The sequence below is a fragment of the Phaenicophaeus curvirostris genome, chromosome 1, assembly GCF_032191515.1.
Source record: "Phaenicophaeus curvirostris isolate KB17595 chromosome 1, BPBGC_Pcur_1.0, whole genome shotgun sequence".
In the NCBI taxonomy this organism is placed as follows: domain Eukaryota; kingdom Metazoa; phylum Chordata; class Aves; order Cuculiformes; family Cuculidae; genus Phaenicophaeus; species Phaenicophaeus curvirostris.
In genome coordinates this window covers 193170662-193197856 of record NC_091392.1, presented here as the reverse complement: position 1 = coordinate 193197856, position 27195 = coordinate 193170662, and the positions used below count along the sequence as shown (strand labels likewise).

At 42.8% G+C, this 27195-nt stretch overlaps 1 protein-coding gene across 4 annotated transcripts in view; it reads left to right on the top strand.

The window, feature by feature from the left end:
- The window catches only part of GDPD5 (glycerophosphodiester phosphodiesterase domain containing 5), a 168669-nt gene that overhangs the window by 40982 nt on the left and 100492 nt on the right, over window positions 1-27195 (top strand). For 3 of the 4 annotated variants that reach the window (XM_069883342.1, XM_069883345.1, XM_069883343.1), the window contains exon 2: window positions 18435-18609. In XM_069883342.1, coding sequence (XP_069739443.1) covers window positions 18493-18609 — 117 coding nt within the window. In that variant the 5' untranslated portion in view covers window positions 18435-18492. Of the gene's footprint in view, window positions 1-14567; window positions 14657-18434; window positions 18610-27195 lie in introns of those variants that run through there. The other variant, XM_069883344.1, reaches the window with a different exon arrangement.

Here is a 27195-nt window from a genome sequence, read left to right as displayed (position 1 = left end):
TTAGATATTTATATTTTTGGCCCCCTTTGAAATACAGGTATTGAAATAATTGGCTCAAATGGGAGAGGGCAGAATGAATGTGCGAAGTTTGATTTATGTCTCCTGCTTGACACCCATGGGCTTAGAGAAGCCAAGGAAGGCAACTAGTTTAGCTCAGTTGGCTTTAGTGGGTGCAGAGACTAGAATGACTTTTTAATGAATTGAGGCATGATGGTGCTTCATCCACCATTCGGACTTCTTGATCAGAAGACGCGTGTATTTGTTTCTCCCCAGATTTGTTGGCTTAAGAGCTTCTGAAATTGGATTTACATGATAGCTGTGGTTTGGCCACATTGGAAAACAGAAGATACTAATTTGGGTGTCATTTCTTAGTCATTCCATTCAATGCCTTTTTTAGGAAAAACAATCACTGTCTGGTTAGGAAAGTGCTCTGTAGCCTAATATCCAAAATACTTTTATTTGGGGGAGCTAAGCAGTTGGTTTACAGTTCTGAAATGAGTAGTTTCAGTAAGGCTGGTGCTGATAGACATCTGGAAGACGTGCTAATACCGCTAGAATTGAGGTCAGAGAAGAAAGTGCTTCCTTCCTATTGTAGCCCAGAAAAGGGCTCTTGCATAACTGTTCTTAACCCAGCTTAAGACATAGCAGAGATAGAAAAATAGTCAAGCATATTGCTGATAAGCCCGCAATCAAAAAATAGCATTGCTGTACTTGGAGGGAAGGACCTGTTGGAGGTAATGGTTTGCTGGTGATTGACAGAGAAATTCAAGAACTGTCAGATCAATGATGAGCCAGATTGGCTGCCACATGTCAGCTGGACTGCAGTCTTAATGTGAAGATACTTGTGTAAGTTTAAATTTTGTCCCGTAGCTGGGAAAGCAGTCTTCTAGTTCTGGCAAGTGGTGTGGAAGCTCCTGTATCTCCCATGCCTTACCTAGATAATGATGCTCACATCTCTCAGATGCAGGGGAAACTGGAGATCTGAAACTCCTGCAGTGGTGAAGCAGACTTGAGCATTCATATCTTATTTCCTGGTTTCAGTAAAAAGTTTAAGACATGCAGATACAGCTCAGTTGCCAAATTTTTGGGGAAAAAAACTCATGAAGCTCACTTCTCCCACCCAACTTCTTTGTATCTCTTCTTCCTTATGGATGACAGATCAACCTGCTAATTTGTTATGCCAGTGCAGATCCCTTCTGCCTTGTCCTTTCAATGAGCCCTTGAGGATTAGCAGGTTCCTGGTCATTTTTATAGATTGTGTTCAGTAGGACCTGTAAACACCTTATAAGGACTGGGGAAGTGATTGACCTCAGAGGAGGTTCTTACCCTGGAATACTTTGAGGGGAAGATTTGTTGGACAGTGCTTGAGGGTTTTTCCTGAATTTGGTACAAATAGTGGTCTCCAAAAATAATTGTTCTTGTTGAATTATTTTTCTCCTGTCCCCCAGGTAGCTGCTTACCCTGTTAATGCAGGGTATTTTATATTATTGCCTTGTGTAAATCTGAATAAATTAATTCTCACTGAATGTAGTCCTTGTGTTTTCCTGCTGCAAATCTTCCAATTAGCGCCCTGAAGCATGAGTGTTTAGTTGAGATATTTCCTCCTCCTCTTCCTCACTGCATAAATAGGAACTCCTTTCCCTGTTGCTCTGTATTTGCATCATCAGGCACAGCCTCCTTGGTGTCTACTCCTCTATCTAACTTATAAATTCCATCTTCCTTTCCTTCTCCAGTCTGACCAGATATCCAACTGAGAAATGCTTTCTGCTGCCTTCTACAGTCCTCCATTATGGCAGAGAAATAAAATATCCCCCTTCTCTTTTCTGCTCCTGTGTGTACTTTTCAAATATCCTCTAGTCTGGAACCTACCTTTTTTGTTCTTTTTTCTTTTGTTTGTTTAGGAAAATGTCTTCCAGTTCTGTAGCTTTCACTTTCTTTCTTGGCCAGCTCTCTTCCTTAGGAATTAAGAGTCTTCTGATTTATCATGTCTAAGTACTGGTGGCTTTGAACTCGGATGTTCTCAACTAGGGAACAGCAATGTTTATGTTGGTTTGCCCTTGAGTTTTAGTAGTATGTAATAACTATTTCAGCATATAGAAAGGTATTGCTGACGGTCTTTTTTTGTTTCATTAGGGTTTTGGTGTTGTGGGTTTTTTTTTGGTCGTCCCCCCCAGTATTTGCTTGTAGTGCTTATAAAGCTGAATCCTTTAACTCAGTTCACACTTGCAAGGATGCTGGTTTGGGTACTTAGTGCTTGCTCTTAATTTGATGACTATGCTAGTAATTTTTCAGAATAGAATCATAGAATAGTTTGGGTTAGAAGGGACCTTAAAGATCATCTAGTTCCAACCCTGCTGCCATGGGCAGGGACACCTCCCACTAGATCAGGCCCCATCCAGCCTGGCCTTGAACACCTCCAGGGATGGGGCAGCCACAACTTCTCTGGGAAACCTGTGCTGGTGTCTCACCACTCTCACAGTGAATAAATTCCTCCTTACCTTTAGTCTAAATCTGCCCTTCTCCATTTTATATCCATTCCCCCTCGTCCCATCATTACATGCCTTTGTAAACAGTCCCTCCCCAGACTTCATGTAGCCCCCTTCAGGTACTGGAAGTTTGCTATGAGATCTCCTTGGAGCCTTCTCTTCTTCAGGCGGAACAACCTCAAATATTTGAGAGAGTGGCCAAAACTGACTTGACCATCCATCTATCCAGTTATTTAATGTGAAGTGCACTCAGTGTTTTACCATTTAATCAAAAAATACTGATGGAAAAGCAAACAAAGTCTGGTTTCTTTGGGACTTATTTAAAATCTTGACTCTTCCCACTTCCATCCTTTCATGTCTCCAGCTCTGTGTGCTGACTAGTCTTTGACAGCAAGCTGGACTAGAACTGCTTTTCTCTTGAAGGGGAGGTTCATTTGATCCTTTCCCACTCAGCAGGAACTCCTTTTAGACAGCTTGCCAGTGTGTAACTGCTTGTGGATTGGAGAAGACTGATGCTCCAGGGCGTTGTTGCTTGGGGAGGGGAGAGCAGTGGAGAATGGGAACAGGCACTTATGTAGTCACACTGTTTTCTTAGGAAAACTAGCTGAAAATAAAGGTATTTTTAGCTCTTGGCTAGTGCAAGGAAATCTGCATGTTTTCTGCAGACAGTAGCTTCCCTCAACATTCTTATCGAGGCAGGCTCTTAATCAGAATTGACTGAAGGTGAAAAGCCAAAGTGGCTTACTGGAAGTGAAATATACTGAATTGCAAGCCATTGAGTCCTGTAAATGCTGTGTTTGTGTGCAGCTGGCTAATTTGCCTGAAAACTTCTTAATAAACAGACCCTGTTGGGTGTGTGCATGAGAGAGAGAACAAAAAATGCTTTTCTGTTGGACTTAGTTGCTCCAGAAAGTCCTTCTCTGCTCACCTGGAATGGGGTTGCTTTTGGGGGCTGAATTCCAGATGTATGAGGTGCCTGACCTACCTGAGTAGGTGCTTCTGTCTTCAGAGCAATTGTAGCCTGGAAGACTAGCATGTGTTTCCTTGATCCTTGTGAAAGAATGGCTCATCAAAAGATGTGCAGGAAGCCTTTTTAAAAAATTTTTCCCGTCTGGTTCTCAGAGGTCTGCCTTGAGGGTGCCCTTGTCTTTGTGGTGACATCTGTCTTTCTAGGTAGGAAAAATCATCATGTTGAATGAACAGATGTTCCCTGTGGTCAGCCTTATTAGCACTGACTGAATGTTTGCAAAACTGATCTTTAATCTGTGATGCTGAGCACTCTGCCCTGGTAAAAATCTGTTGGGTATTTTAATTTTTTTTTTTCAGTACCGCAATGTCACATAGCTACTTAAGAAAAATGAACATTCAACCTCTCCTTTTTCTGAGGCCTTTTCCTAGAAAGCTTAGTGTTTTACGGGGAAGGGAAGAGAAATACTGGTGATCTCGCATCTTGGTCTCTGGGCTCCTGTGGGACTTGCTGCTTAGCTTCTCCAGATGTTTGGATAAGCTGCCCTGGGCTGGAAGTGATTCCCCCTGAACTATGTAGTTACATGTTAGTGGAACCCTTGAGGTCTTTCCTCAGTACCATGTTCTCTGTAGCGTGAGGCTGAGGATCATAAGGACCTAAACGAGCAGTAGTGCTTTGAGGCAAGCAAGGTGGAGAGCTTTATGCCAACATCCCCAGACCCTGTAACTCGTAACCTGGCCATAGTTTGTTCTGGGTGTCTTTTGCTTGACTGACATCAGTAATTTGATGGTTGTGATTGCAGAAAGGGAAAGATGTGCAAGTTGCTGTAAGGGTAGGCAGCAATGCTCAGCACTTCACAAGTTACAGGGTGCCCCTGTTTTTTATGATTTACTGACTACTCAAATACCTTCTATTCAGCTTTGCACAGAGTTTTACTGGGGTGGGATGGTGGGAAGATGGCTGCCTTGCTGTGAGGGTGCTGCAGATGACGTTATTTCGTGCTCACAATGATTAACTTGGATCTGACAGTTTGGTCATCGGTGTTGATAATGTGATGAGTGGTAATGGCATTTGTAACTGGAACAGTGTCGCTGCGGCTGAGAAGGGTGCCGGAATGGAGCGGGTTAATGCTTATTGTATTAAAAGTCCTCAGAAATGATTGAAAGCACATTGACTAATAGGTCATGGATTTGCATCATTAAATGAGTTTGTGAATCCCTCGTGACTGGTCCTTTCCATAAGGAAAACAAGATAGTAGCTGATGTAACTGGCAGATGGAATTTTGTTATTTGTTTTTCTTAGAACAGGACTCTTCCCCACATGGGTTGGAAATGACTGTGAATATCCTCTGTCAACTCTGGCAGTTACCATGTGGATGATGGGGTTGGTTTCTTTCCTGATTTCACCCTCTCTCTCTTTCCCTTGTTGTGTCATTTCTAATGTTAGAGTCAGAATGACCTTAACCAGCATTCTGAGATGCTCTTTGGAAAGCAAGGAGCGTTTGAGAATGTTGCAACCACTTGCCAAGTCAATTGAGAAAATTCCCTTCTGAAAGATTTATGCTGCTGCAGAGGAAAATCACTTCATCCTTATTCATGTCTTCCTAAAGATCAGCTCCCAGGTTTTGAAAGAACACACACATCAGCAGTTAAGACAACATTTACCTGGCATTGAGTGACTGCGTGATGGGGTGGTTGTAACCTGTCTCTCGCTACCCGCTTATTTCCTTAGATGTAATTTTCACTGTGCAGTGTCTAGGTTGAGCTTGTAAGCCCTCTGTGAGAGAAACTGTCCTGTCTGTCAAGGAGAACTTGGGAGCATTGAACAGACTGATTTATACAGAACTAGAAAAAAAAAATAATGACTGGAAAGAGGCTTGAGGAATGTGAGTAAATCTATGCTTTATTGAGCATTTTCGTAAATGAAGAGGGGTATGGATGTTACCTCTTGCTCTGTCAGAAATTGAAATATGTGTTCTGCCATAGGGATGGAAGAGAACAGGGTGTGTGAATATCTCATTTTTTATCTTGGTTTTGTTTCCATTTTTCTCAAGTGAGCAGAAAGCTGTAGTGGAGGTGATGAAATAGAAACACTTAATTGTGGGAGTCTGCCCTGGCAATTTGTCATAAAGGGATTATCTCATCACAGACTAGAATAGCAGTGGGGGCAACATGTTAAATTCAGAGTAGTTTTATGAGAAAGGCTTCCAGAATGTGCTGTAGCTGCTTGCGTGAAAAATCTGCGTGTGTCACTCTGGAAGTTGAGACTCCTCTGGGGGCTAGGGGGCTAGCACTTGATGGTTTGTTTAACTTTGGACTCCTTGGTCCCCTCCCACCCAGGAGGGCCTCAGGAGGGCTCTATTCTATCTCACCTTACTCAAAGCAGGGTCAACAACTGAGCTCAGACCAGGTTGCTCAGAGCTGTTGCTTACTGCTCAGAGCAGTAAGATCTTGAAAATCTCTAAGAATGGACTTTGTGCAACATTTCAGAGATATTTCCAGAACTGAGAGCCTTACTGAGTCAGAAGTGGTAGGTCTGAGAGACGTGGTGCATATCCTCCATGAATCTTTCATGCTGCTTTCTGAGTTTGTTACATCTGGTATTTCTAGGCATGAGGCAGCAGCTCCCATTGTTTCCTCATATTGCATGTATTTATGTTCTTTTTACTTACATAATTTGATATGTCTCACCCCATGCTTATAAAGATCCGTCAAAAATCCTTCTGTATTCATCTCCTAATCCAGGCTGACCTTTCTTGATGAACTCAGTGAGTTTCATCAGTTGTCCTTTGGGTTTTTAAAGAGTTCTGTCCAAAAGTGAATCCCTATAAGGCCTTTCCAGTGTCAGATGATCTATCTTGGTTGCTCAAAATTAGTCCAGTCACAATGAGAAAGAAACAAAGTGCTAGAGCCGGAAGCTCTCCAAAGCCAGGGAGAAGGAGTTAACTTGAGTCTTTTGCATCATCAAATCCTCCTTTGACCATCTTGTTTGATTACCTTGGCCACAGCATATCCAGTATGTTTGTAGTGTGAAGGAGTTTGCCGTGTGATTAGAGTCTTATCAAATTAACTTATTCACTCGTGGTGCAGGAAGCCAAAACTGTATCCGGCTTGTAGAATAAGGGATCTACAGAGAAGCAGCTAATCACTATGGAGCAGTGAATGTTTGCTTTGGAAATGGAAATAGAAATGGTATCTTGTAGCAGATCTTATCTGTGGGTCTTGTTGCCGATTGTGATTGGTGAGAGTATTTTGGTGCTGTGCCACATGTATTGGCTGTGTGCAGAATGAGAGGAAAGGAGCAGCAAGTATGTGAAAGCAACTTTGCTGCTCTGCTAATTTAGCTGCTTCTCTGCTGCTTAAGAACATTTTTTGAAGAATGTTTCTTGCAGCCACATGGAAGGAATCAATCATAGGAAATTAAGAGTTCATAATTCATTTAACTAGGATTTTCCACCTCTCATTAAGCCAGAGCCATTCATGCTTAATTCTCTGGATAGCAGTTTCATTGCAGATGTGCAGAGTATTGATTGTAAAATGAATCTTTCTGGGTTTTTTTTCCCCTTACTGTTTCAATTGAAGTGCATGCAGTGGGTGTGGAGGCATTTTACTCATTCTCAGATGAGTGCTATTGGCATGGTTCATGCAGTTCTCTTTTCCCGTTGGTGTGAACCAAATTTTCAGCAGTGCAGCAGGGCGTGTCTTAGGAAAAGCAGATAAGCCCTCTACAGCAATGTGTTGGACAGGCTTCTGCTTTAGCTGCTAACACCTTCCAGAGAAGATTAAAACTGCCACTTGGCTGGTCAGCTAATGCAATTCACATGTGATTATGGCAAACTGTTCAGGGATGTGTGTAGGAAAGGGTAATCGGGGAGGGGGGAAGAGAAGCTTGTCTGTGAAGGAAACTGTTTGTCAGAGTGTGCATGTTCAAAACCAGTTCTATTTCCACAAAATTCCTCAGTAAAAATCAGTTGCAAATGGATAGGGCTTGATACAAACCTTTTTGTTTTGAAGCTTGGTGAAGATGGCAGAAGTCTTGGAGTCAGTGGAGGGGAAAAATATTATGCAATGTTTTTAACTTCTTACATCTCTTAATTCCTTGTTTGTGCTTGAGCCTCTTCAGAATTCTCTTTGACATCTAGCAATGCCTTCCTAGGTCGTCTTCTCTCTTCTCTCACCTTGACTGTCTCTGTGCTCAGGTTGAACATGGTGTATCCTACTAAAGGCACAGCTTTCCTCACACTCCAACTTCTCCCAGATGTGTTTGGCGCTTCCCTGCATGTCTCTGGTTTTGTGGCTCAGATACCTTCTCTTCCATGTTGTTTGCCAAGATCAACAGCCACTCTGGGTGTGTCTGGGTCCTTATCATAGAATCACTAAGTTGGAAGAGACCTTTGAGATAATCAAGCCCAACCATACCTGTCCACTACGAAATTGTATCCCTCAGCACTTCATTCTACCCGTCTCTTAAACACCTTCAGGGATGGTGGCTCAACCCCCTCTCTGTTCCAGTGCCTGATAACCCTTTTGGTGAATAAGTTTTTGCTAATGTCCAAGCTGAACCTTCCCTGATGCAATTTGAGGCCATTTCCTCTCCTATTACTTGAGAGAAGACAACAACGCTCGCCTTACTACACCCACCTTTCAGATAGTTGTAGGCAGTAATAAGGTCTCACCTCATCCTCCTTTTCTCTAATCTAAGCAACCCCAGTTCCCTTAGCCGCTCCTTGTAAGAGTAGTTCTCGCCTTATGTTGTCTCACCCCAGCTTAACTGTTGAGCCGTTATCCTGTTCTGTGGTTTTTTTAACTGTTGGACTTCTGTGTTTTTATGCTGGTCTGAATGTTTCCGGCGTGCTGTCCCAAGGCAACTCAACCAGACGTGATGCCAAGGCATTGCTCACTACTGCTCCAGAGGGATGTGCCGTGATGACTTTTAGTATGATCTGCATGTCGTCCTCCCTGATAGAGCTGGTGGTCTGAGAACACACATATATTTGAGTTGCTCTGCCTGTATACGTCTGGGGAAGTCTGCATGCATTTAGGACTGTGCCTAGTAAAAAATTCTCTGCACTCAGCCTGTTTCTGTGGTTGGCGGTGGCTGTAACCAAGAGGTTTCCTCCCTGCGGTCTCTCCATTTACTGGCAGTAGCATAAATGAGTAGCTCTTATACATGGAAACTCCCAACTGCCTCCTGGATGCTATCCTCCCTTTTTCCAAATGCTGTCCCAGCTGGAATACTACTTGAATGCAGGAAAACTTTAGCAAAGTGACAGGCATCTCTTCTAATCGATCTAGCTATGGGTTTCAGAACCCTCATTTCAAGCAGTGCTAGGTTGTCCATATCGCTCTTAAGATTTAACCCATCGGCACCTCCTGGTGCCTGACTGAACTTTTCAGTTTGTCAAGCCTGTATTTCTACAGGACAAAAAAAGCATGCTGGGACCTTGTTTTATTTGGTTGTCCTTGATACACTGAGCAGCTCCTTCAGGGCAATACTGGTGAGGCCTCCTTGGAAAGTCTAGTTGGCTTGTTCTTGGACAGCAAAACTAAATTTTGAAGTCTGATAGAATCCCTTGGTTTCCTGGCGGTTTCTAGCTTGGAAGTTAGCACATGCTTGCTGAGTGCTGGCTCAGTAGGGTTGGAAGTATACTTTCATGCTGCAAAGATTGTGCAGTGGTTGTGTTGCTGCAGCTTTTCATGTAAAACTATTTGCATTTCTAATTGTGGTCAGTGACCCTGCTGCAACACAGACTCTTAGCTTTTCTCAACTAGAAAGCACTGTGTGAAGGAAATGTGGTCATAGGGCGAATTAACTCATTGGCATAGGAATTCAGGATGTTGCTGTTTCTGCCTTTGTTGGTGTTTTTACTACTCTTTTGGTTATGTGGGTTTGGTTTTTGGGGGGTGAGGAGAGGTGAACTGACTTTTGGCTTTGCTTACAACTGAATTAATCATTATTCCATTGCTGTAGCATAAATATTTCTGTGCTTGCTGAGTGCTAGCCTATCTTACCTGACGTTTGCTGGCCTTTTCTGTCAAGCACAGGAGATGTTCCCAACTTGGACCTCCCTTATGACATAGACTCAGAGAGATGGAATCAGACACATCCACCAGCTGCCCTAAGGGGTGGGATCAACTCTGTCTGTGTCACCTAATGCATTTTAATAGCTTGTTTGGGTACTTTCAACTCCTCCCAACAATCTGTCTCTGCAGTGACTAACGGTTGACTTTATTTTTTATGGAAGATGGGTTTTTTACATCTCTTGGGCTCCTTAAAACTTGTTTTTGCTACTTCTACAAGCCGAGAACCTCATTAGGCTTGAAGTAATTCATGAGTTGTTGCCCATTTCTCCACTAGTCCCCAAAAGAACAAACTCTCTTCGTACCTGGGTTGCCTGGAAGTCTTTGGCAGAGGGGACCAAAAGTATTTCTTCTTGATGAAAAGTCCTTCTATCCAACCTGTGTCTTGCTGCTTCTAGGAACTTCAGAACCTGATTGTGGTTTCACCTGACTCTGTTTGATTTGTTTGTTTGTTTGTTTGTTTTTTATTATTTTTTAAGAATAGTGGAGCTGTGGGAGGTAGGGCTTATGGGACTTGTTAAAAATAAGGAGTAACATAGAGGAAATGAGACAAACAATGCAAAAGGGAAGCTGTGCGTTTTGAGGTTTCTCTTGGTGAGCCACAGAGGTTTATTGCACAAGAACTACCCCGACAGAAGGAAAAGCATTGGGCAGAGTTTGTGTTTTGGTCACTCGGATGTAACCATGAAGGAGAGGCTCGAGAAGATAGTCTCTGCTGCATTAGCCTGCTCTAAGAGCTGCTGTGCTTTAGAAAATCAATCCTTAAACTCCAGAGCAAACTACATGTACTCTATTTGGACATTTCCAACTAGGGAAGTCTTGGAGATGTTAGACATACCTTATTTATCACCTGCTATTTCATTGTCTGAAGTGACTTTGGTCTGCATTATTTCCTGTTTCTCTGACTCTGGAGCTATGCCTAGGCAAGACAACATCCCAGGTAAGTATGTGGAGTGTCCTCATTGTTTTTCTGTCTTCATTCAACTTCCTGTTGGCGTTCTAATTTCTGAGCATGAAGCAGAACTCATTTGAACCAGTTGCACTGGTTTCCAGTGAACAGTCACTTAGAAAACAGGTGGACACAGCTCATGGGATTTCTTGCATGTATTTGTCAACCCTTTGCTATCAGCTAGCTTTCCATTTCTGAATATTTCTCTAAGAAGAATGTGAACTGACCATGAACTGGATTGTTTGTGCCTTGTCCTAGTGGGCTTTGCCAAGAGAAAAAAAAATTAGTTGCTCTTTGTCCTGGACACCATAGCTGGCACCTGGGGTTACTGCAGAACCTTATTCCTGCTGTCTTTTGAGGATGCACAGGTGCAAACTGTTCTTTAGAAATATAAATAGGGAATTCTCTTACTGACAGTGATCACCACATGCTGTGATGCCATCTACATGAGGGCGTATTTGTAGGGCAGGATTCTGCTATGACGTGCCAGCACGGGCACAAGCTGAAGTCAGGCAATGTGTGACCACCACCACAGACAAAAAAGCAGCCCAGCCCTAGTAATACTAGAAAGATCTGTGGAGCTGACATTGGTTGCTTCCCAGCTTGGGGGAAGGGGAGAACCTGCCTGGCTCTTCTCAACAGCTTAGACTGTAGCAGATATTGTTTTTTCAGAGCTGTGCTGAGGCCTCAACTTGCAAGATTTTTTTACAAAGCCTTGTGCAGAAAGCAGAGATTGCATTTAGTTGTTGCTCTGCAAGAAGGTTTGTACAGGTTTTTCTGGTGTCCTGTTCTGCTTCTTCAACCCTTTTAAATAAATGCTAGGCACCCAATATGCCCTTTGTTTGTTGAAAACGTTAAGAAGCTAGATTGCAGAGGGTGTTAGCATGTACTGTACTTATTTATTTAGTGAGATTAAAGTCTAAGTTTTTCTTTTGTAATCCCTTTGAAGTGTTTATCTTTTGAAGTCTGAATTCTCATTAACTGGAAGTGTACTGCCCCCAAACTACATACTGCCCTAGTTTCAAAGCATTAATATTTTAAAAAAAAATTAAGAATAATAAACAACAGGTCAGACCCATAGGGGTTACACATCAGCCAGATCCTGACTATTTAGGTCATCACTTGCCACTTTATGAATCAACGTGGCTTTGCAGGCTATTGCCCTGGATTAGGATGCAGTCATAGGACTTTGGAATCAGCAGGCATCAGGGAGGCAGTAATGCTCCCCTTCAGAGGTATGAGACTTCTCTGATAGATCAAGGCAAAGCTTGTAGACCTGTCTTTAAAGTGGTTTGGGTTTTTTTTAAGGTCTTATTTTCAGTCACTGGGAGCAGCAGCATTCCACTTTTAGGGCAAGTAAGTTTTGCCAATGTGTTTTCCTGCCTCAGTTCTCATCCAAAAGATTCCACTTAGATGCACAAATGCACGTGGCAAGGAACACTTTGCTTCAGATTCTTTTTCTGTTGTTGTATGCCAGAGAAAAATTTTACGTGGTAACTGGCATTTTAGTATATCTGCTGCTTTTATTTGTGCAGGGACTCTTCAGTGTTATCTATAGAAAACTGATTGTTTGTAGCCTGGGAAAAGTGAGTGGGAGACCTCTAAGTCAACCTGGTTTCTAGGTCAGGACATAAACAATATGTTGAGCAAAACTAACCCTACTAGGTCATCAGGAGGTCTTCAGCAATCCAGGGGATCATCACAGCCCTCACTTGAGCACCTTCCACCACTGAAAAGCAGCTGAGGCTGTTTATGGCTTTGGGGTGTTCTCTTGCTGTTCCTGCCTTGAAATTAAATCTTTTATCTTGCAAGTTGAGATGTCCTGGGTCTGGGCCAACAAAATGTGGAAAGTATTGTGCACCGTGTGTGTGCATATAGATTTCCTCCTGTGGGAATGGGTGTAGAAAACATCCCTCTGTAAGAGCTGTTCTGTTATTAAACAGATGGGGATATTGTCCCTTATTCTACTTCTATCTTTCAAGTTGGGGAAAGTGAAATTGCATTACTTTGTTCAGTGTATTAAAGAAAAGATTGCTATGAAAACCATGAAGAGTCTGTGAAAGTCACAAGAATTTATATCAGTTCCTTGTAATGCATGAAATCATTTCAGTCCTAACTAGCCAACAGAAGGGAGTTATTTTTTTTTGCCTGTAGAACTGAAAGGCTTGTTCTGCAAGAGTTTAACTAATAATGTTTAGAAAGTATTTAAGGAAATTCAGGATTTTCCAGTATAATTAGGAAAACAACTGACAAGATGGCTTACAAGAATATCAATAGGAATAATTGGTTATCAGTGATGTTCCCAACTAATTGGTACAGGTAATTATTTGCTTAGTGAAGTTTTAAGCGTAACCAGCTTGATAGCAGTCTTAAGTGATGGAGCTAAAAAAAGAATACATCTCGAACAGCCCTGGAGTCTTTCCTGCATTTATTTTCATTGCAAATGGGGCAAGTTTCCTTGGGTCTGATTTTTGGGGGATTTCACCTTGTGTGCTTGAGGTCTGCTTGGTTTTTGAGACTGCTGTGATGTCTTCTGGCCTCTCCAAATATGGGTGGAGTACATGGAGGTATGGCTGTGACTGTGACAGCATTTCTCTGCTGTCCCACTCACTCTCCAAACACATTGTTTAGTATTTGATAGGAATGGTTGGACTCAGTGATCCGGTGGGTCTTTTCCAAGCTGATGATTATATGATTTGCCTCTCTTAAACCATGGGAGCCTCCTCCTGAAAATTCTATGCTTTCCATTTGCTGAGTCTTTCCAGCTACATCTTGATGGATGGAGATTTTGTAGAAGACCATGGGTTTCCTTCTCTCCCCAAGTGCTTGGGGTTGCATACTACAGCATCTCCTTAGACTTCAGGATTCATAAGCGAGCACTGAACATTCTCTGCTATGTATCAGTTCTTTCTTGGATATGCTGCTCCAATTTAGGGGCCCTTCGCAGGCTCAAGCAAGAGGTCGTGTGCTTATTGTACTGAGCCAAATTAGAGGCCCTGGAAGTTTTCAAGGCCAGGTTGGGTGGGGCCTTGGGCAGCCTGATTTAGTGGGAGGTGTCCCTGCCCATGGCAGAGGTGTTGGAATTAGATGATCTTTAAGGTTCCTTCCAAATCTAACCACTCCATGATTTGGAAGAAGGCTGGAGGTAGCAGCTCAAAGTAAAACAGGCAGGACCCCATAGCTCTCATCTCTTCCCCCAAGCTTCCCTACAACCACCCTGACCAAACCACATGGGTATTCAGAATAGTGCTGTCAGAGGTGTCACTGGATGTGTGGTAAGCTGCTTGTCTCTGGGCTATTAAAAGCTTTGTCCCAGGATGCCAAATGACATCAGTGTGGCCTGTGTGAAACCAGGTTGATTAAAAAAATCCCAAAAACTTGAGAGGCAGTTAGAAGGGAAGGCTTGGACTGTACCAAGCCTTTTGAAAGGGGTAGATGCTAATAAAACTGCTATTCCATGGCTTAATTTACACTACTTATTGCACTCAGGGCTCCTGCTGTTGCTCTTTCCTTTGCTAAAATGATAGCATTGAGATAGTTTAACAATTGGTCCTGATTATTCTGTTCCCTCACCACATCAGGTTTCTGAGTATTTCTCTAAAGCTACAGGGATGGAGGAGTTAACTTGTACAGACAAAAAAAATCCAAATTTTTAGGCCAGATCTCCCCAGATAGCTTCCCTTTTAAATTTGCAGCTTGAATTCTCTCTTTTCCCTTTTTTCCTCTCCAAAGCTGCTTGGAAAGGAATAGTGTGTCACAGGCTGTAACGGATACCTACAGTCCAGTGTCTCAGGAATGCAATGTGTGCTAATTAGGCATCCTGGAGCCTGCAGAAAATGCCCCCAGTCTATTGGCAAATGGACTTTACCCTGCTCCCCTGTTTTGGGCAAGCTAGTTGGCAAACACATTTCTTCTGCTCCAAGAAGTTAGTAGTCAGTGGCAGATGATGCATCTTTAAAGTCAGGGTTGATGGCTTGTGTGGGTTTGTTTTCTATTTCATCCTTCCTCCCCTCCCCCTTATGGTGCGTGTTGCTGAATTTGAATAATTAATGTGTGTTGTCTGGCTTCCTGTTTTCATTTCTGTATGTAATGCTAACCAGCAGAGGTTTGAATCATTCATAGCCTCCTTTCTCCACCTCAAAGCTGTAGATGTCATGGGAACAGTGATTGTAAGGTATGGACTTTCTCCTTCTCTCCATTAAATCCTTTTCTGGAAGTGGGAGAAGCAAGTATTGGGTTCATGATCTTGGCCAAGCAAAGATCTCCAGACAGATGGCATCAATGTGGTTTCTCTGAAGCAGCATCTTGCTTGCTGTAGTTCAGTCTCTTCCTGCATCTCCTGTTACTACTCAGGTGTCGGTGGGGAAGATGGGTGCTGTTTTGTGTTTTCCTTTGTGTTGTGGGGCTTCTGTTGCATCTCTTCATGGTGTCCATGGAGAAAGAGGCAATTCAACTACATTTAAGAATGACTTTTTTTTTTTTTTAACTCCTGTTGGATTTCTTCTCTTCATGCTTCTCCTGACTGTGTTTATGGAGAGCAGCTTCTATAGCATCTACCCATGCTATGGTTCAGCGAGAGGACCAGGGTGGGAGCCTTATCAGCTATGTCTTCTGTTGTTCATCTCTTCCAAGAAAAATCTATTTTTATCCTCTTGGTTGTTTATAGGGGGTTCTGCTGCTCTTTAAAACCTTCCAGCAGTGCCTTCTGGTAATGATGGTGGGAAACAGGTGTGGTTTTGGGCAGCCCCTTTGCACTGAAGACACTTGTGTCTTTTACTCTGTCAGGAGAATGGGAAATGCTTGATTAAATGCTGCTATAGGAGACTGGTGGATGCTCTTTGGAGCTGGACAGTAAACTCAGAGTTTTTGCATCTACTATGACTTGGAGTTCCTGGTAGGAGTTTTCTTCAGGGAGAAGGGTCGATTAATGGTCCATCTTAGTCTCTTAAGTGCACTTGTACCTTACCAGAGCAATGCTGTTTGGAAAGGTTTTGGTGCCTCTGCTATCTGGTTTCATAATAAAACTCATACTTTTAACTGGTGGCTTTGAATATGCAGTCATGAGTGATGTTTGTATCTTGAACAGGTTGAATTGGGGATCCTGGTGACTGCCCTGAGATGGGAGCTCATCTACCTGCTATCTTGTGAGGCTTGTCCAAGCCCACCCTATTCCTTTCCCAAGCTTAGCATTTGCTTTCTATAGGTTGTGCTTTGAAGTTTCATCTAGGGATTTAATGTTAATTGCTTGAGCTTCAACTTCAACAGAATGATGGATCTGTAACACGAGTTATGTTATTTCTGAAGGGCAGTTTCTGTTCCCAGGCTCCTTATGCTTCGAATGCATTGGATTTCTGTTTGAAAAATCAGGGTTTGCCAGCTTTGACACTGTATGCCAGTGGCTGGTTTACAGCACCACAGCTTCAGGTGTCAGGGCTGGAGAACAGCTAGGGGCTCCCCAGAAGAGTGGAGTGATGAAATGCTTAGGTGTACCATTTGTCTTTGAGTTCACAGTGCAATTCTTGTAAGATACAGAAAATCAAATATGTGGTCAAAGCCTTTAAAGATAGAGATGGTCTGTCTGCCCTCTTGCCTTGCATGACTGAAGCAGGAAGAGGTGGAAATCAGGAGAGATGCAGTCCATTGGAGAGTAATTCATGAAGGATTTATTGTAATGACTTTAGCTTGCTAGGTTTTCAGGATGGTAATATGGGGCTTGGCAGTGCAGTTGTTAATAGGCAGTGCGTAATTTTTATGTCCTGCCTGTGTCCTGCAACATCTTGTACGTCACTTGCTGCTTAGGATCTTCAGGGCAGAGATTATGGCTTTGTCCAAGACCCTTAAATAGCATCTAACTTCACATGTCCTCCACATTTGCGTCCTATTCTAACTGACAGTTGTTTCTGCCTGCAGTCCGCTGCCGGCACATGAGGGAGGCAGACTGGGAAACTTGTTTTGTAGGGGCAATCTTGAAGCACATAAAAGCTGAAGATAGGAGGCAGCTTGTGCAGTGACTTATGCTGAGCTTTATAAATAGCGTAAGAAAGGATGAAATGCAGACAGGGAGGTGACCTTAAGCACGAGGCCATGGAGGTGGTATAGCAGTGCTTAGGGGCAGATGAGCTGGGAGAGCAGGGGGTGACATGATCAGCAAATAGCTCTCATTTCAGACTGGATGTGTTTGTGCCTCTGTCCTACACGTCGTCCCTGAGGGGACGAACAAACCACGTGGGGTTCCGTGCCAGCTCTGAAATGATGTGCAAGCCTTGCACATCTCGTGTCCTCTGCTGGGGTCGATGCCTCGAGCAGTGCTCAGAGCATCATAGGGAGGTTTGCTGAATGGACAAAGCTACATTTTGTGTGTATGTAAGAGGAAGACAAAGGACCTATGAGTTGGTGGTTCTGGAGACAGCATAGCGACAGTCTGGTGGGCTTTGAAGCTACAACAACAAGCTAACAAGATCTGTCTGTCTCCAGGATGCTGAATTCTGATTAGGGAAAGTCAGGACAGGGCTGTCGTAAGCTGTCAGCATAGGGCACAGAGTGTAAATGGACACAAAGAAGGACAGAATCTGGAAGGGTTGAGCTGTCTGTTCTCGACCTTTCTGGGCTCTGCCACAGCATTTGCAATGCTTGCAGAATCCTCTTGCACATCAGCTATAATAAAAAATACAGTCAACCCAATTCCTGGAGGTTTCCTTTCATGGGATGTGGTAATGAAAAAGGTTCTCAGGTGGCTAGCTTACCTCCTTAAGCCCTGTTATGCATTGCTGATGCCAGTGAGTATGTTGCTTCTCATAGCTGTCATAGCTTTTTGCAAGACCTGAGCACTGGGGATTCCGCGTGTACAAAATGAGATGTTTCCCCTTGAGAGGGTGAGATTTCCTTACTGCCCACGTACTGTGCAGGCTTTGGAAAGGTAGTCAAGCACTTTGCAAGCTCAACTGTTCTTAAGCATCACTTATAGTTCACCGACTATCCATTCAACAGCAATGTATGGGGCTGTGGGTGTATTCTTGTGCACCAGCAACCTGCGGAAAACCCCTGGTAGGAATTAAGTACAACTGAGAGCAGTGTGACGCCACCAGACTAGCAGATATTTGCTTTGAGGTTCCCATCCCTGAACACTGACTCTATAAATTAGTAAGAGGAAGCAGCTGAACTTGGTCTGTTCTTGATATGACTCTCACCAGAGACAAAAGTGAATATATAAATACATATATTAAAGCCCTGTGACGCACAAACTATGCAATTGATGGAGTGGAGTGCTCTCCCTTGAAACAGCAATGTTCCCACGCATAGCAAATAGAGCAGTTGCATCAGTCAGTCTGGTCCTTTGGGAGTGAATGCAGTTTTGTCAAGAGGGGATCTTTCTTCTGGGTGAGGGCTGTAACTAGCTCTGCATCCCCCTGAATGCCTGTTGGAGGCACATGTAAAGTGAGAGGGTAATATCTGCTTCTTCCAATGTGCAAAGAAGTGTTAGCTTCTCATCTGAGACTGTTCTGCAGGCTCCATAGGATGCTCAAGATAAAATTGATTCAGACACCTCACAAAGTTGAAACAAACTAAATCAGTTTAAGATTGTGCTTGGGGAGGGTATGCTTTTTACATTTCAGTCATTCATAAAAATCTAATCACCTGGGCTCCAAATAACGTCTACCGTTCTTGTCCTCGTGTGGCTTTTCTTACTGATAACTCCTATGAATAAATTTGGTTTTAGTGGTATGGGAGAAACTGCACAAGGAAATAAGACTTGTAAACTAATTAAACTTCTAAGTCTTGTTGAGTAACAAACGGGAGATGTTGGCAGGGCTGGGAATAGATCTGATTATCATTCCTACATTCTTAATAGCCAGAGGACATGGTTAATTATTAAACTGTTAAAGTACTGAAATATTGCTTGACGTTTTTAATTTCCTTTTTTCCCCCCCTCTTCTTTTCTTCTCTTGCTGAAGGGCGCTCCCAGGACCTGATGGATTTCTGATACCTCGTTCCTGAGGGGCTGGAAGGAGCATGGTTAAACACCAACCACTGCAGTACTACGAGCCACAGCTATGTTTGTCCTGTCTGACAGGGATCTACGGCTGCCGCTGGAAACGGTACCAGCGGTCACATGATGACACCACCAAGGTGCGTAGTTGACCATGTTGCCTTTTCCCGGTGACTTTGGATTACAGATGCATATGGGCGTTGGTTGAAAGTGCTGAATATTTTACTTTAATTTTTTTCTTGGCTTGGATAGGCAGTGGGAACCACTGGCCCCATGGCTTGGAGGTCTGCGAGAAGTCCTCACCATGTGGTTGACATAGCACTTGGATGTGGTTAGCTGGTTACAGTGCTCAATGAGATTGAGTGGTATGGATTTGGCCAAATCTGTCTATATTTTACTCTGGAGGAGGCTTCTGTTTTGCTCCTTGCTCTAGCTGGTGTGCTTATGTTTCTTTTGCTGAATATACAGGAACTGTTTCTGTGTAGGCTCTAGCTTCTGTGCATGTGAAGTTCATAGGTAGGGAAAGGCAGCAGGAAGTGAGAACTAGCCGAGGATAAACAAGGGAGCTGTTAGAGGTGACTTTTTCCTCCCCTGGATAAATGCATTTTTATAGAGTTCTGGCAGAGGGAAGCCGCTCGTGTTTTCCCTGTTGTGAAGATGGGATCTTGTGAGAGCTGATGTGTTTATGGGAAGAAAAGTAGGAAAACTGCTGTCAAAGCTGCCCTATTGTGTCTTCTGGGTAATGGTTACTGTGTATTACCGTTCTTCTGAGCTCTCGTGTTGCCTGGATTATTTTTTTTTTTCTTTCCTTAGTGTGCTTACTACTTGAAAGAAAACCCCACAAAACGTAAATCTCATTTCTCCTGGCAATGATGCCAGGAGATTCTTTTGCTGCTTTTGGAGGAGTTAGTTTTGCTCTGGTGCCAGTTAGCTGCTCTTCTGTTTTGTTTTTAAGTCTATAAGCACGGATCTTCCTGGCTGTGGAGTACTTTTCCTCTGGAAAAGAGGTTGTTAAGGAGAAAACACTTCTAGGTGGCAGATCATGTGCCAAAAATGCTCCCGGTTCTGAATTGCATTGATTGTTAGTGGTGCAGCTTGGCTGGAGCTCCCATGTGAATTGAAAAGTCATGGTTTGCGTTTCTGCAACATAAAACAGATTTCTTTTTGTAAAGTAGAAATGTTTGTGCTGTTTTTCCTCTTCTTTCAGTCTGGCCAGCTTAGTCTGAGTAACCGCTTCTGAAGCAGAAGTTTCCTTTGAGCAAATACCCAGACATATCCATAGCAGAGGGTGTTAGGTGGGTGGGTTTTCAAGACTTTGTCAGGAAAACAGTGGGATATAATATCTTGGCGTATGTGAATGTACTAACAGAAATACTGAAAATACCTAATTCCTTATGCCTTTTGAACCAGAATACTATGCATTTTAGCTAAAACTCCATAGGAGAATTGTTACTGACTTAAGTTTTTCAGTGAAATCTGGTTCTGTTTGCACTCGTTTATTTTACCAAAAAAATATCAGTGGCAGCCTTCCACTTCTTGGAATTCCAGTTGTTTTTGTAGTGCTGGAAAGGAATTTGTTGTGCTTAAAGCACCTGTACAGGGCTTAAATATGTCCAGTTTCTGAGTTGGTCTTACTGAGGTCTTCATGACGGCTCAACTTCCACTTTGTTCAATAGAGAAATGGAGACAACTTTGCTCTTGCAGGGGCAAAAGAAGAAAATCTAAAATTATCTGCAGGCTATGTGAAACCATGGCATGAAGAATCTGTTCCCATCTTGTTATCAAAGTGCTTTGCTGGTGTTAGTGCTGGAATGGGAGATTGTAACACAATGGCAGCAATTGTCCTTTCTTGGGCAGGTCTGTTTGAACATGCTTGAATACTCCAGAGAATGGGTGGAAACTCTAGGATATGTATAAGAGATTGTACAGGAGAGTATTTCATAGTATCACTGAGATTCAGGACTTCTTGTACAGAAAACTCCAATCTCTGCACTTGAGTGAAGTTCTGAAGCAGGGGTAGCCTTACCCCAAAATACAGGGTGCTCCCAGAATTGGGGTTTAGTGATCTCTGGTCTGGACAAGTGGACTTTTAGGGTGGGTGGGAAAAACTTGCCAAGATCCCAAGATATTGGATGGGGATAGGAAGTTTTATGTATACTAGTTGTCTCCATTTGATGATCCTTCTCTCTAAATAGAGAGGTGTGGACCACTTGGGGGATAAGGAATTGGTTGGATGGTCACATTCAGAAAGTAGTGGTCAGTGGCTCTATGTCCAGATGGAGATCCGTGACAAGTGGTGTCCCTCAGGGGACCATACTGGGACCAGGGCTGCTTAATATTTTGGTTGATAGTATAGACAATGAGATAGAGTGCACCTTCTGTTTATACTTCTTAATTATCAGCAAGCAAGGCATGTATTCAAAGAGCAACTTTTCTTAGGCAGATAGCCACGTTGTAGCCTATGCTATCTACTTTCTTTTGAAAAGATCAAACTTTCTAGAATAAAAAGCCTTCACCTAAATTTGGGTTATAACCCAACCTGGTGAAGAGTGTCCTTGGAATCTTTTGCTAATGACTGGAGATGTTTGTTTTCTGAATTGTGTGGCAGCTCAAAGGCCAGAGTTTTAATGATTATTCTACTTTCCCCCCAAATGTATGCAGATTCAGGCTTTCGACTGCACATTAAAAATTTGCATGAAAATGAGGGTTTTAATTGTAAGCTTGAATTCTAAGTGTTTTTTGGGGAGACTGCTTACTAGAATTGTAATTCTCTTGCTTTCCTCTGACCTTTTGAGAATGGAGGAGGAGGGGCTCAAGGCACCCAACCTGCACACTTGGTCTCCTTTTAAAATTTTGAACAGCTGCAAAATTCCCTTTTCTATTGTGTGCCTTCAGCTTTAATGGCAAGATTCCCTTTCATGGTTTTTAAATTTTTAATGTATTTTAATGAAAGGCATATAAAAGAAAAGAGATGATCTTGCTGAGATTTGGACCATTATAATCTCTAGCTGATGTGAGGAAGCAATTTCTGATCTAACTGCAGCTTGTTCATCAGTGTTCAACAAGGACGTTCTTTTGAAGTCAGTGCATTATCTAAACAGGATTCTTATCACCCTGAACATGGAAACTGTGGGTGAATAAGCTTTGACTTGTAGTTGCCAAATGTGCTTTTTAAGGTCTGAAGTTCAGATGGGAGCTTCCAAAGTAGCTCCCAGATACAATGATCTTGTAGATGGATTGCCAGCAATTAAACAGAGTGCAGCATTGCAGTGTATAAACACAATGCTTTGTGCACAGCTTGTGTGCTTCACCTGAAATGAACTGCTGCTGGATATTACAACACTGGAATAGCTCTTGCTTCTGGGGCAGAGTCTAGAGCTGGCTGCAATATCTTTTAAAATCCATCCAGAGGATGTTGCAGGATCAGTATTTATGTGGGAGATGTTGATGGGTTGCACAGTATAAATGTGAAGTTAAATCCGTTGGCTGCTTTTGTTCAGGTTTTTTCATTGCTTCCAAAATCATGTTATCTGTACACAGCAAATATCACACCTGGGAAATCATCCTAGATGGGAGTGGGAAAGAGATATTCTGCAAAAGAAAATTGCAATGATAAGGTTGTTTTTTTGTTTTGCTTTTTTTTTTTAATCTATCCAACAAACGTAAGAAGTCACATTTACTGTCTGGCTGATAGTTTGTGGGTTGGTTTAGGATTTTTTCCAGTTGCTGTGCATTGAAAAATCTTGGGATCTTTATTTCTATTGTTTAGTTTCCTGTCAAATAGGATAAAATACTATAGTCATTTACAAAGGGCTTTAACTTCTCCACTTAGTGGGAGGATCAGCTAATATTGCACTTCCCAGCCATGAACCCTTCTGAGATACAAGTTGCGGCAGACAAAACGTAAATGGGAACTCTTCTTGTTTCCTCCATTTCCTCTGGAAGATTCCCATGTTTACAAAACTGTCTTTTCCTCCAGAAAATTGCCAAGAATAGGTAGGGATAGGTGCCTGGTTTGATTACATACAGTATGAAAGGCCATCATCACCTGGGAAGAAACCCAAGATTGACAACTTTGGATCCCAGATGACCGAAATTGCAAGATCCCTATGATTTCTGCTCTTCGATGTCACCTACAGCATTTAAATGCAGGTCTGTTCATGAGCTTTCTCTGAATTGAGTGCTTCATGGTATGTGTACAACCACTTTTCTTCCTCCTGTTTCTCCTCTAAACACTGCTGAGTAGTTGAGTGAAAGGAGTAGTGTTAGCGATGGCATCCTGTGCACACAGAAATCCCACTGCTTTTTGACTGGTCTAATCCCACAAGTGTTAACTTGAGCATCAAATAGACCATGTCCTAGTTAAGAACCTGGAAAGATGGTGGAACTGGAGCTAATGAGATGGACATTATAAATCAGGAGTGGATATTGTCGAATGCTTTGGGGGTGGTCACAATGATGGTCAATGAAACATGGTTTTGCAGAGTTGGTTTTGTGGTATAAAAATAATGGAATTTTTGTCTTCAAAAACACAACTTGTTCAGAATCCAGTTTAAAAAAAAAATCCCCCTTATCTTTCAGTGTGGCTTTCTAGGGCTCATATATATATAAACATAGCCTGTTAAAAGTCCCTGTGCCTCCCAGAAATCTCATTTTTAAAGCTCGCTGTTGCACATTCAAGGCATTGCCCTCTTCCTTTCTCAGATATCCCCATCAGTTGCTGATGGAACCTGGTCCAAGAGCTGGAAACGCTGACTGCTTGTACCCAGCAGCTTCTGGTATTGGGAGAGCTACTCCTGTAGCCCTTGCTTCTGGCACAGCTCTTGGGTGGCATTTCCGCACTGCTGTATTTAGTCTCTATTTATATGTGCCAGCAAATACCCTTGCTTTTTTTGTTGTCTTTTCTCTGAACATGTGTCCTTGCAGGTCTCCTTTTCCCCAGCTGGTACGTATCTCCTCTGGTGCTATCAGTAACTGCTGTGATCTTTCTCTTTTTGCTTTCATCCTCTTCTAACATTAATATCAGTAAATATAGCAGATATGTTCCTTTGTTGCTTTTGGTTTGTAGACTTGCTGCTCCCATCAGTGAAGGGCTGTTAAGCCTGACAGCGATGTAGTGTCGGCTCTTCTGAACCCAGCAGCAGATGCTGCATGGTTTGTGGAGTTCAGGTGTTATGCGCTGATGGATCACAGTTTGAGGGTCTTTGGTACCTGATTAATAAGAGGGTGGCACTGGCTAGATATTACAGACTACTTGGAAGCACCTTAGCCCAAGAATGTTGCTTCATGCAGCATCCCTCTTGACAAACAGGCTTTTATACCTTTGCTAGGGAAAATATTGAGAAACGTTAGGAACACCTTCCCGGGGCTGCTCTGATTTAGTGTAATTAAAAACTTAATAGACCTTGGCAGAGTGCCTCAACCTCCCTGACCCGAGGCCTCTGCAGCAGATGGGCATGTTGAAGTGGGAGGGAATTGAGAATTTCCCAAGCCAACCAGTTCTTGTTCAGCAGTCTCTAGGTACCTCCTTTCCCTCTCCAGTATAATATTCCACTGTTAATAAATGGAATTGATAATAGGCAAAATACCAAAGCCTGCAATCAACATAATCTCCTATGTTTAGTTTGTGAAGTGGCATAAATCTGTCTGCCAGCTTGTTTATTTACTTCTGTAACTGGGTAAACTGATACACGGAAGTCAAGCTGTCGAGATGACTTAGTGGTGGCTACCATTGATGGATTTTGAATCCCAGGGATCCTACTATGGATGCTTCTGCCCAGTACCCATGAATACCCTTAGGATCTTCCTGATGGGGCTGTTGCCCTTTGGTTTGGAGCTGAGGAACTAGCAACAAAATCTCCAGTGACATTGGCTGATGCCACCAGGAATCACAGCTAATTTGGTGGGTCTCAGTTATGTTCTCTGCAGCTTTAGATTGGCTGCTGGTGAATTCAGGCTCTGGGTAATTTTACAGGTGGCCCCTGAGCAGGGCTGACCTTTCTCTAGGTGACTGATTAGCTCATATAGCAGTGGCTTACAGAAGTTCTAATACTTTGTTGTTACTACTTTATTCAGAAACTATGAAGTGATCCATGCAGGAGCTCCCTGTGATAAATGGCCAGGCCAAGTGCCCTCAAATACACAAAGGTGCCTTGTGACTTTTCCAGCATTATGGGCCTCTAGGGTTTTATTCAGTTTGTGGCATTTCCTTGTTATAGCTGCCAGATGTGCTCCCTCCAACTGTTTTTGCTTTATGTATTGTACTAATTATTTGGCTGAAAAATTACATTGCTGGTGCCCATCATCCCTTCTTTTTCCTGTTTGCTTTTGTACCTTTTCAGGAGGATAACAGATGCTGATTTTCCTGTCCTTCTCAAAGCTGTTCTGTGTCTTGCCTTAAAGTGCAATTGAGGAAGGTGAGCTCAGCTTCACTGAATGACAGTAGGTTGTTTACCTCAAGAAACCCACTTCAGATGTACCCGAAAGTCCTGAAGTGGCTAGTGGTGCTCCAAAATGACAGAATAGCAAACCAAGAGAATATTGTAAGGATGGACCTCTACCACCCCCGTTTTTTATGCTGTGTTGCAGTGGAAACCAACCTTGAATTAACAGCTAAAAACAGGGTTCAATAATTGATATGTCTGTAGTCGATGTTAATGAGTAGATTTGAGGACTGACGGCCAAGTGCTCTCTGTGCAGGAAAAGGAGACTGTTTAGGAGGGTATAGGGGAAGAAAGTCAGGAACAACACCTTAAAGTTAGGGAAGTATATAGGGATAAAAGGGATTTTCAAACCCTTTAAAGATCCTCAGACGAGCCAGGACAAAACTGGACTTGTCCTATTTCTGATATTCAAGAAATCCATTTCTCTTTTTCTTACTCCAGCAGCAACCAGAGGAGATGGCTCTTGTGGTTTGGTGATTCTGTTTTGCTTTTTTTTTTTTTTAGCTTTATCTTTGGTTTCCAGACAAGTCCAGAAGTCTAGGCTTCCTCTGCTCCCCAGGGAATCAATTACAAGTTATCAGGGAGTTTAGCCAAACCTTTCCTAGAAAGTATTTGGAAAGCAATGACTTCAAACTTGCCATGCTCAGCCTAGGGAAAGAAATGCTAAGAGAAGATATGGTTAGTGTCTTGGAGCTCTTGAAGATAAGCACTGCTGGGGGAGGAAACTTTAAAGGCTCAGATAGCTGGGTGTGAGGGCACTGATTTCTGACCTGCTATTGGACTGAGCTTCTTTAGAGAGAGATGGTGCCATAGTTTGAGGGCTTCTAGGGGCAGCTGATGGAAGAGATGGGAGGAAGCTGCAGCCCATTGTGTTGTGCCCTGTGCTGGGAAAGCTAATCTGAGACTTGGAAGTAGTCTGTTGCCATAACAGCAACCAAAAACTACCTCGGGTGCTCTGCTTTAGGTTGAGAGATGTCCGCCCCGATCATTTTTCTGGTGACTTCTCTCTCCGATTTCTTCCTTGGGCATTTATGACTATGCCAGTGTTTCCATGACAGTCATCCGGATCTTGGTACTTAGGGAAGAAAAGGTTTGATGTATCTATTGCCTCCTGATGCTGTGTCCAATCCAGGACACTACAGTGCAAGACTTACTAGACAAATGTGTTAGCTTCGGAGCTTTTTTTTAAATTTTGAGCATGAAGGTGCTCTCTTAGTCCACTGACCCATTACAGGCATGTTTAAGGCAGAAGATTCTTTAGCTGATGCATCCCTCTACCCCTGCCCGACAAGTGGTTGCACAGAGCAGTTAAAGCAATCCAGCAAGGAGTGCAGCTACTCCCATTTTTTTCTCACAGCACTGTAATTGGTACATTATAAATGCTATGTGTTATGGCGTGCATTGGCTGTAGCTGAGCTATCAAAACACACTCTGGTATGGGCACATTGGGGTCACAGCGAAAAGATGGGGCCTGCTGGGGTATTTTTTAGAGCACTGGAGAGATACAGAAATGCTCAGAGCCAGATACATCTCCCTGTACTTTCTACAAGCAGCATCATTTAAACATCAGCAGTGCTCACTTAGAAAAAAATAGAGACGCTGTAATGGGCATTAGAAACTGAATTGCCCTCTATGATTAAAACAAATACTTCATTCTAGTGCCCTGGGCGGCATGTGGTAGGAGAGGTGAAGGCAGTGGGTTTGTCATGGCCTATGGGGGGCAGCTGAACACGCTTGCTAGCAGCACTGGAGTGGTTGCATTGCCACTTTTCTTTTGGACATGATCTTCTAAATCTTCTGTTTAAATAAATGACAGATGTCTGAACTGTGTGGATATTGGAGGAGGATTGGGTCAGGAATGTCTAATACCTGTAATGTCTCTCCTTGCCTTTAAAGTATCTGTTGCTGCTCACGTAGCTTCCAGCCGGTATAAATGCGGTATCAAACTCCTCCTAATGAACTGGGTGTTCACTGTTAAAATTTATTCCCTTAAAGTAAAACATGAATGATTCAAGATGGTCCAACTGGTTAAAAAAAAATAAAAAATCATGTGGCCTTGAACCAAGGCTTCTGATGGCTTTTTTTGGGTCCTTTTGTGACAAGACAAATGTGGAGCTGTTATCCATTGACATAATAGATTGCTGTGCCATGGCTGTGATATGCGTAGTAATATTCTCTTTATAGTGAAATACTTTTATAATTCTCACTTGCAAGAGCTGTTAAATGACCTGAACAGAGGATCTAAGACACGTTGGCATGATATATCTCTGTGACTATAGACTT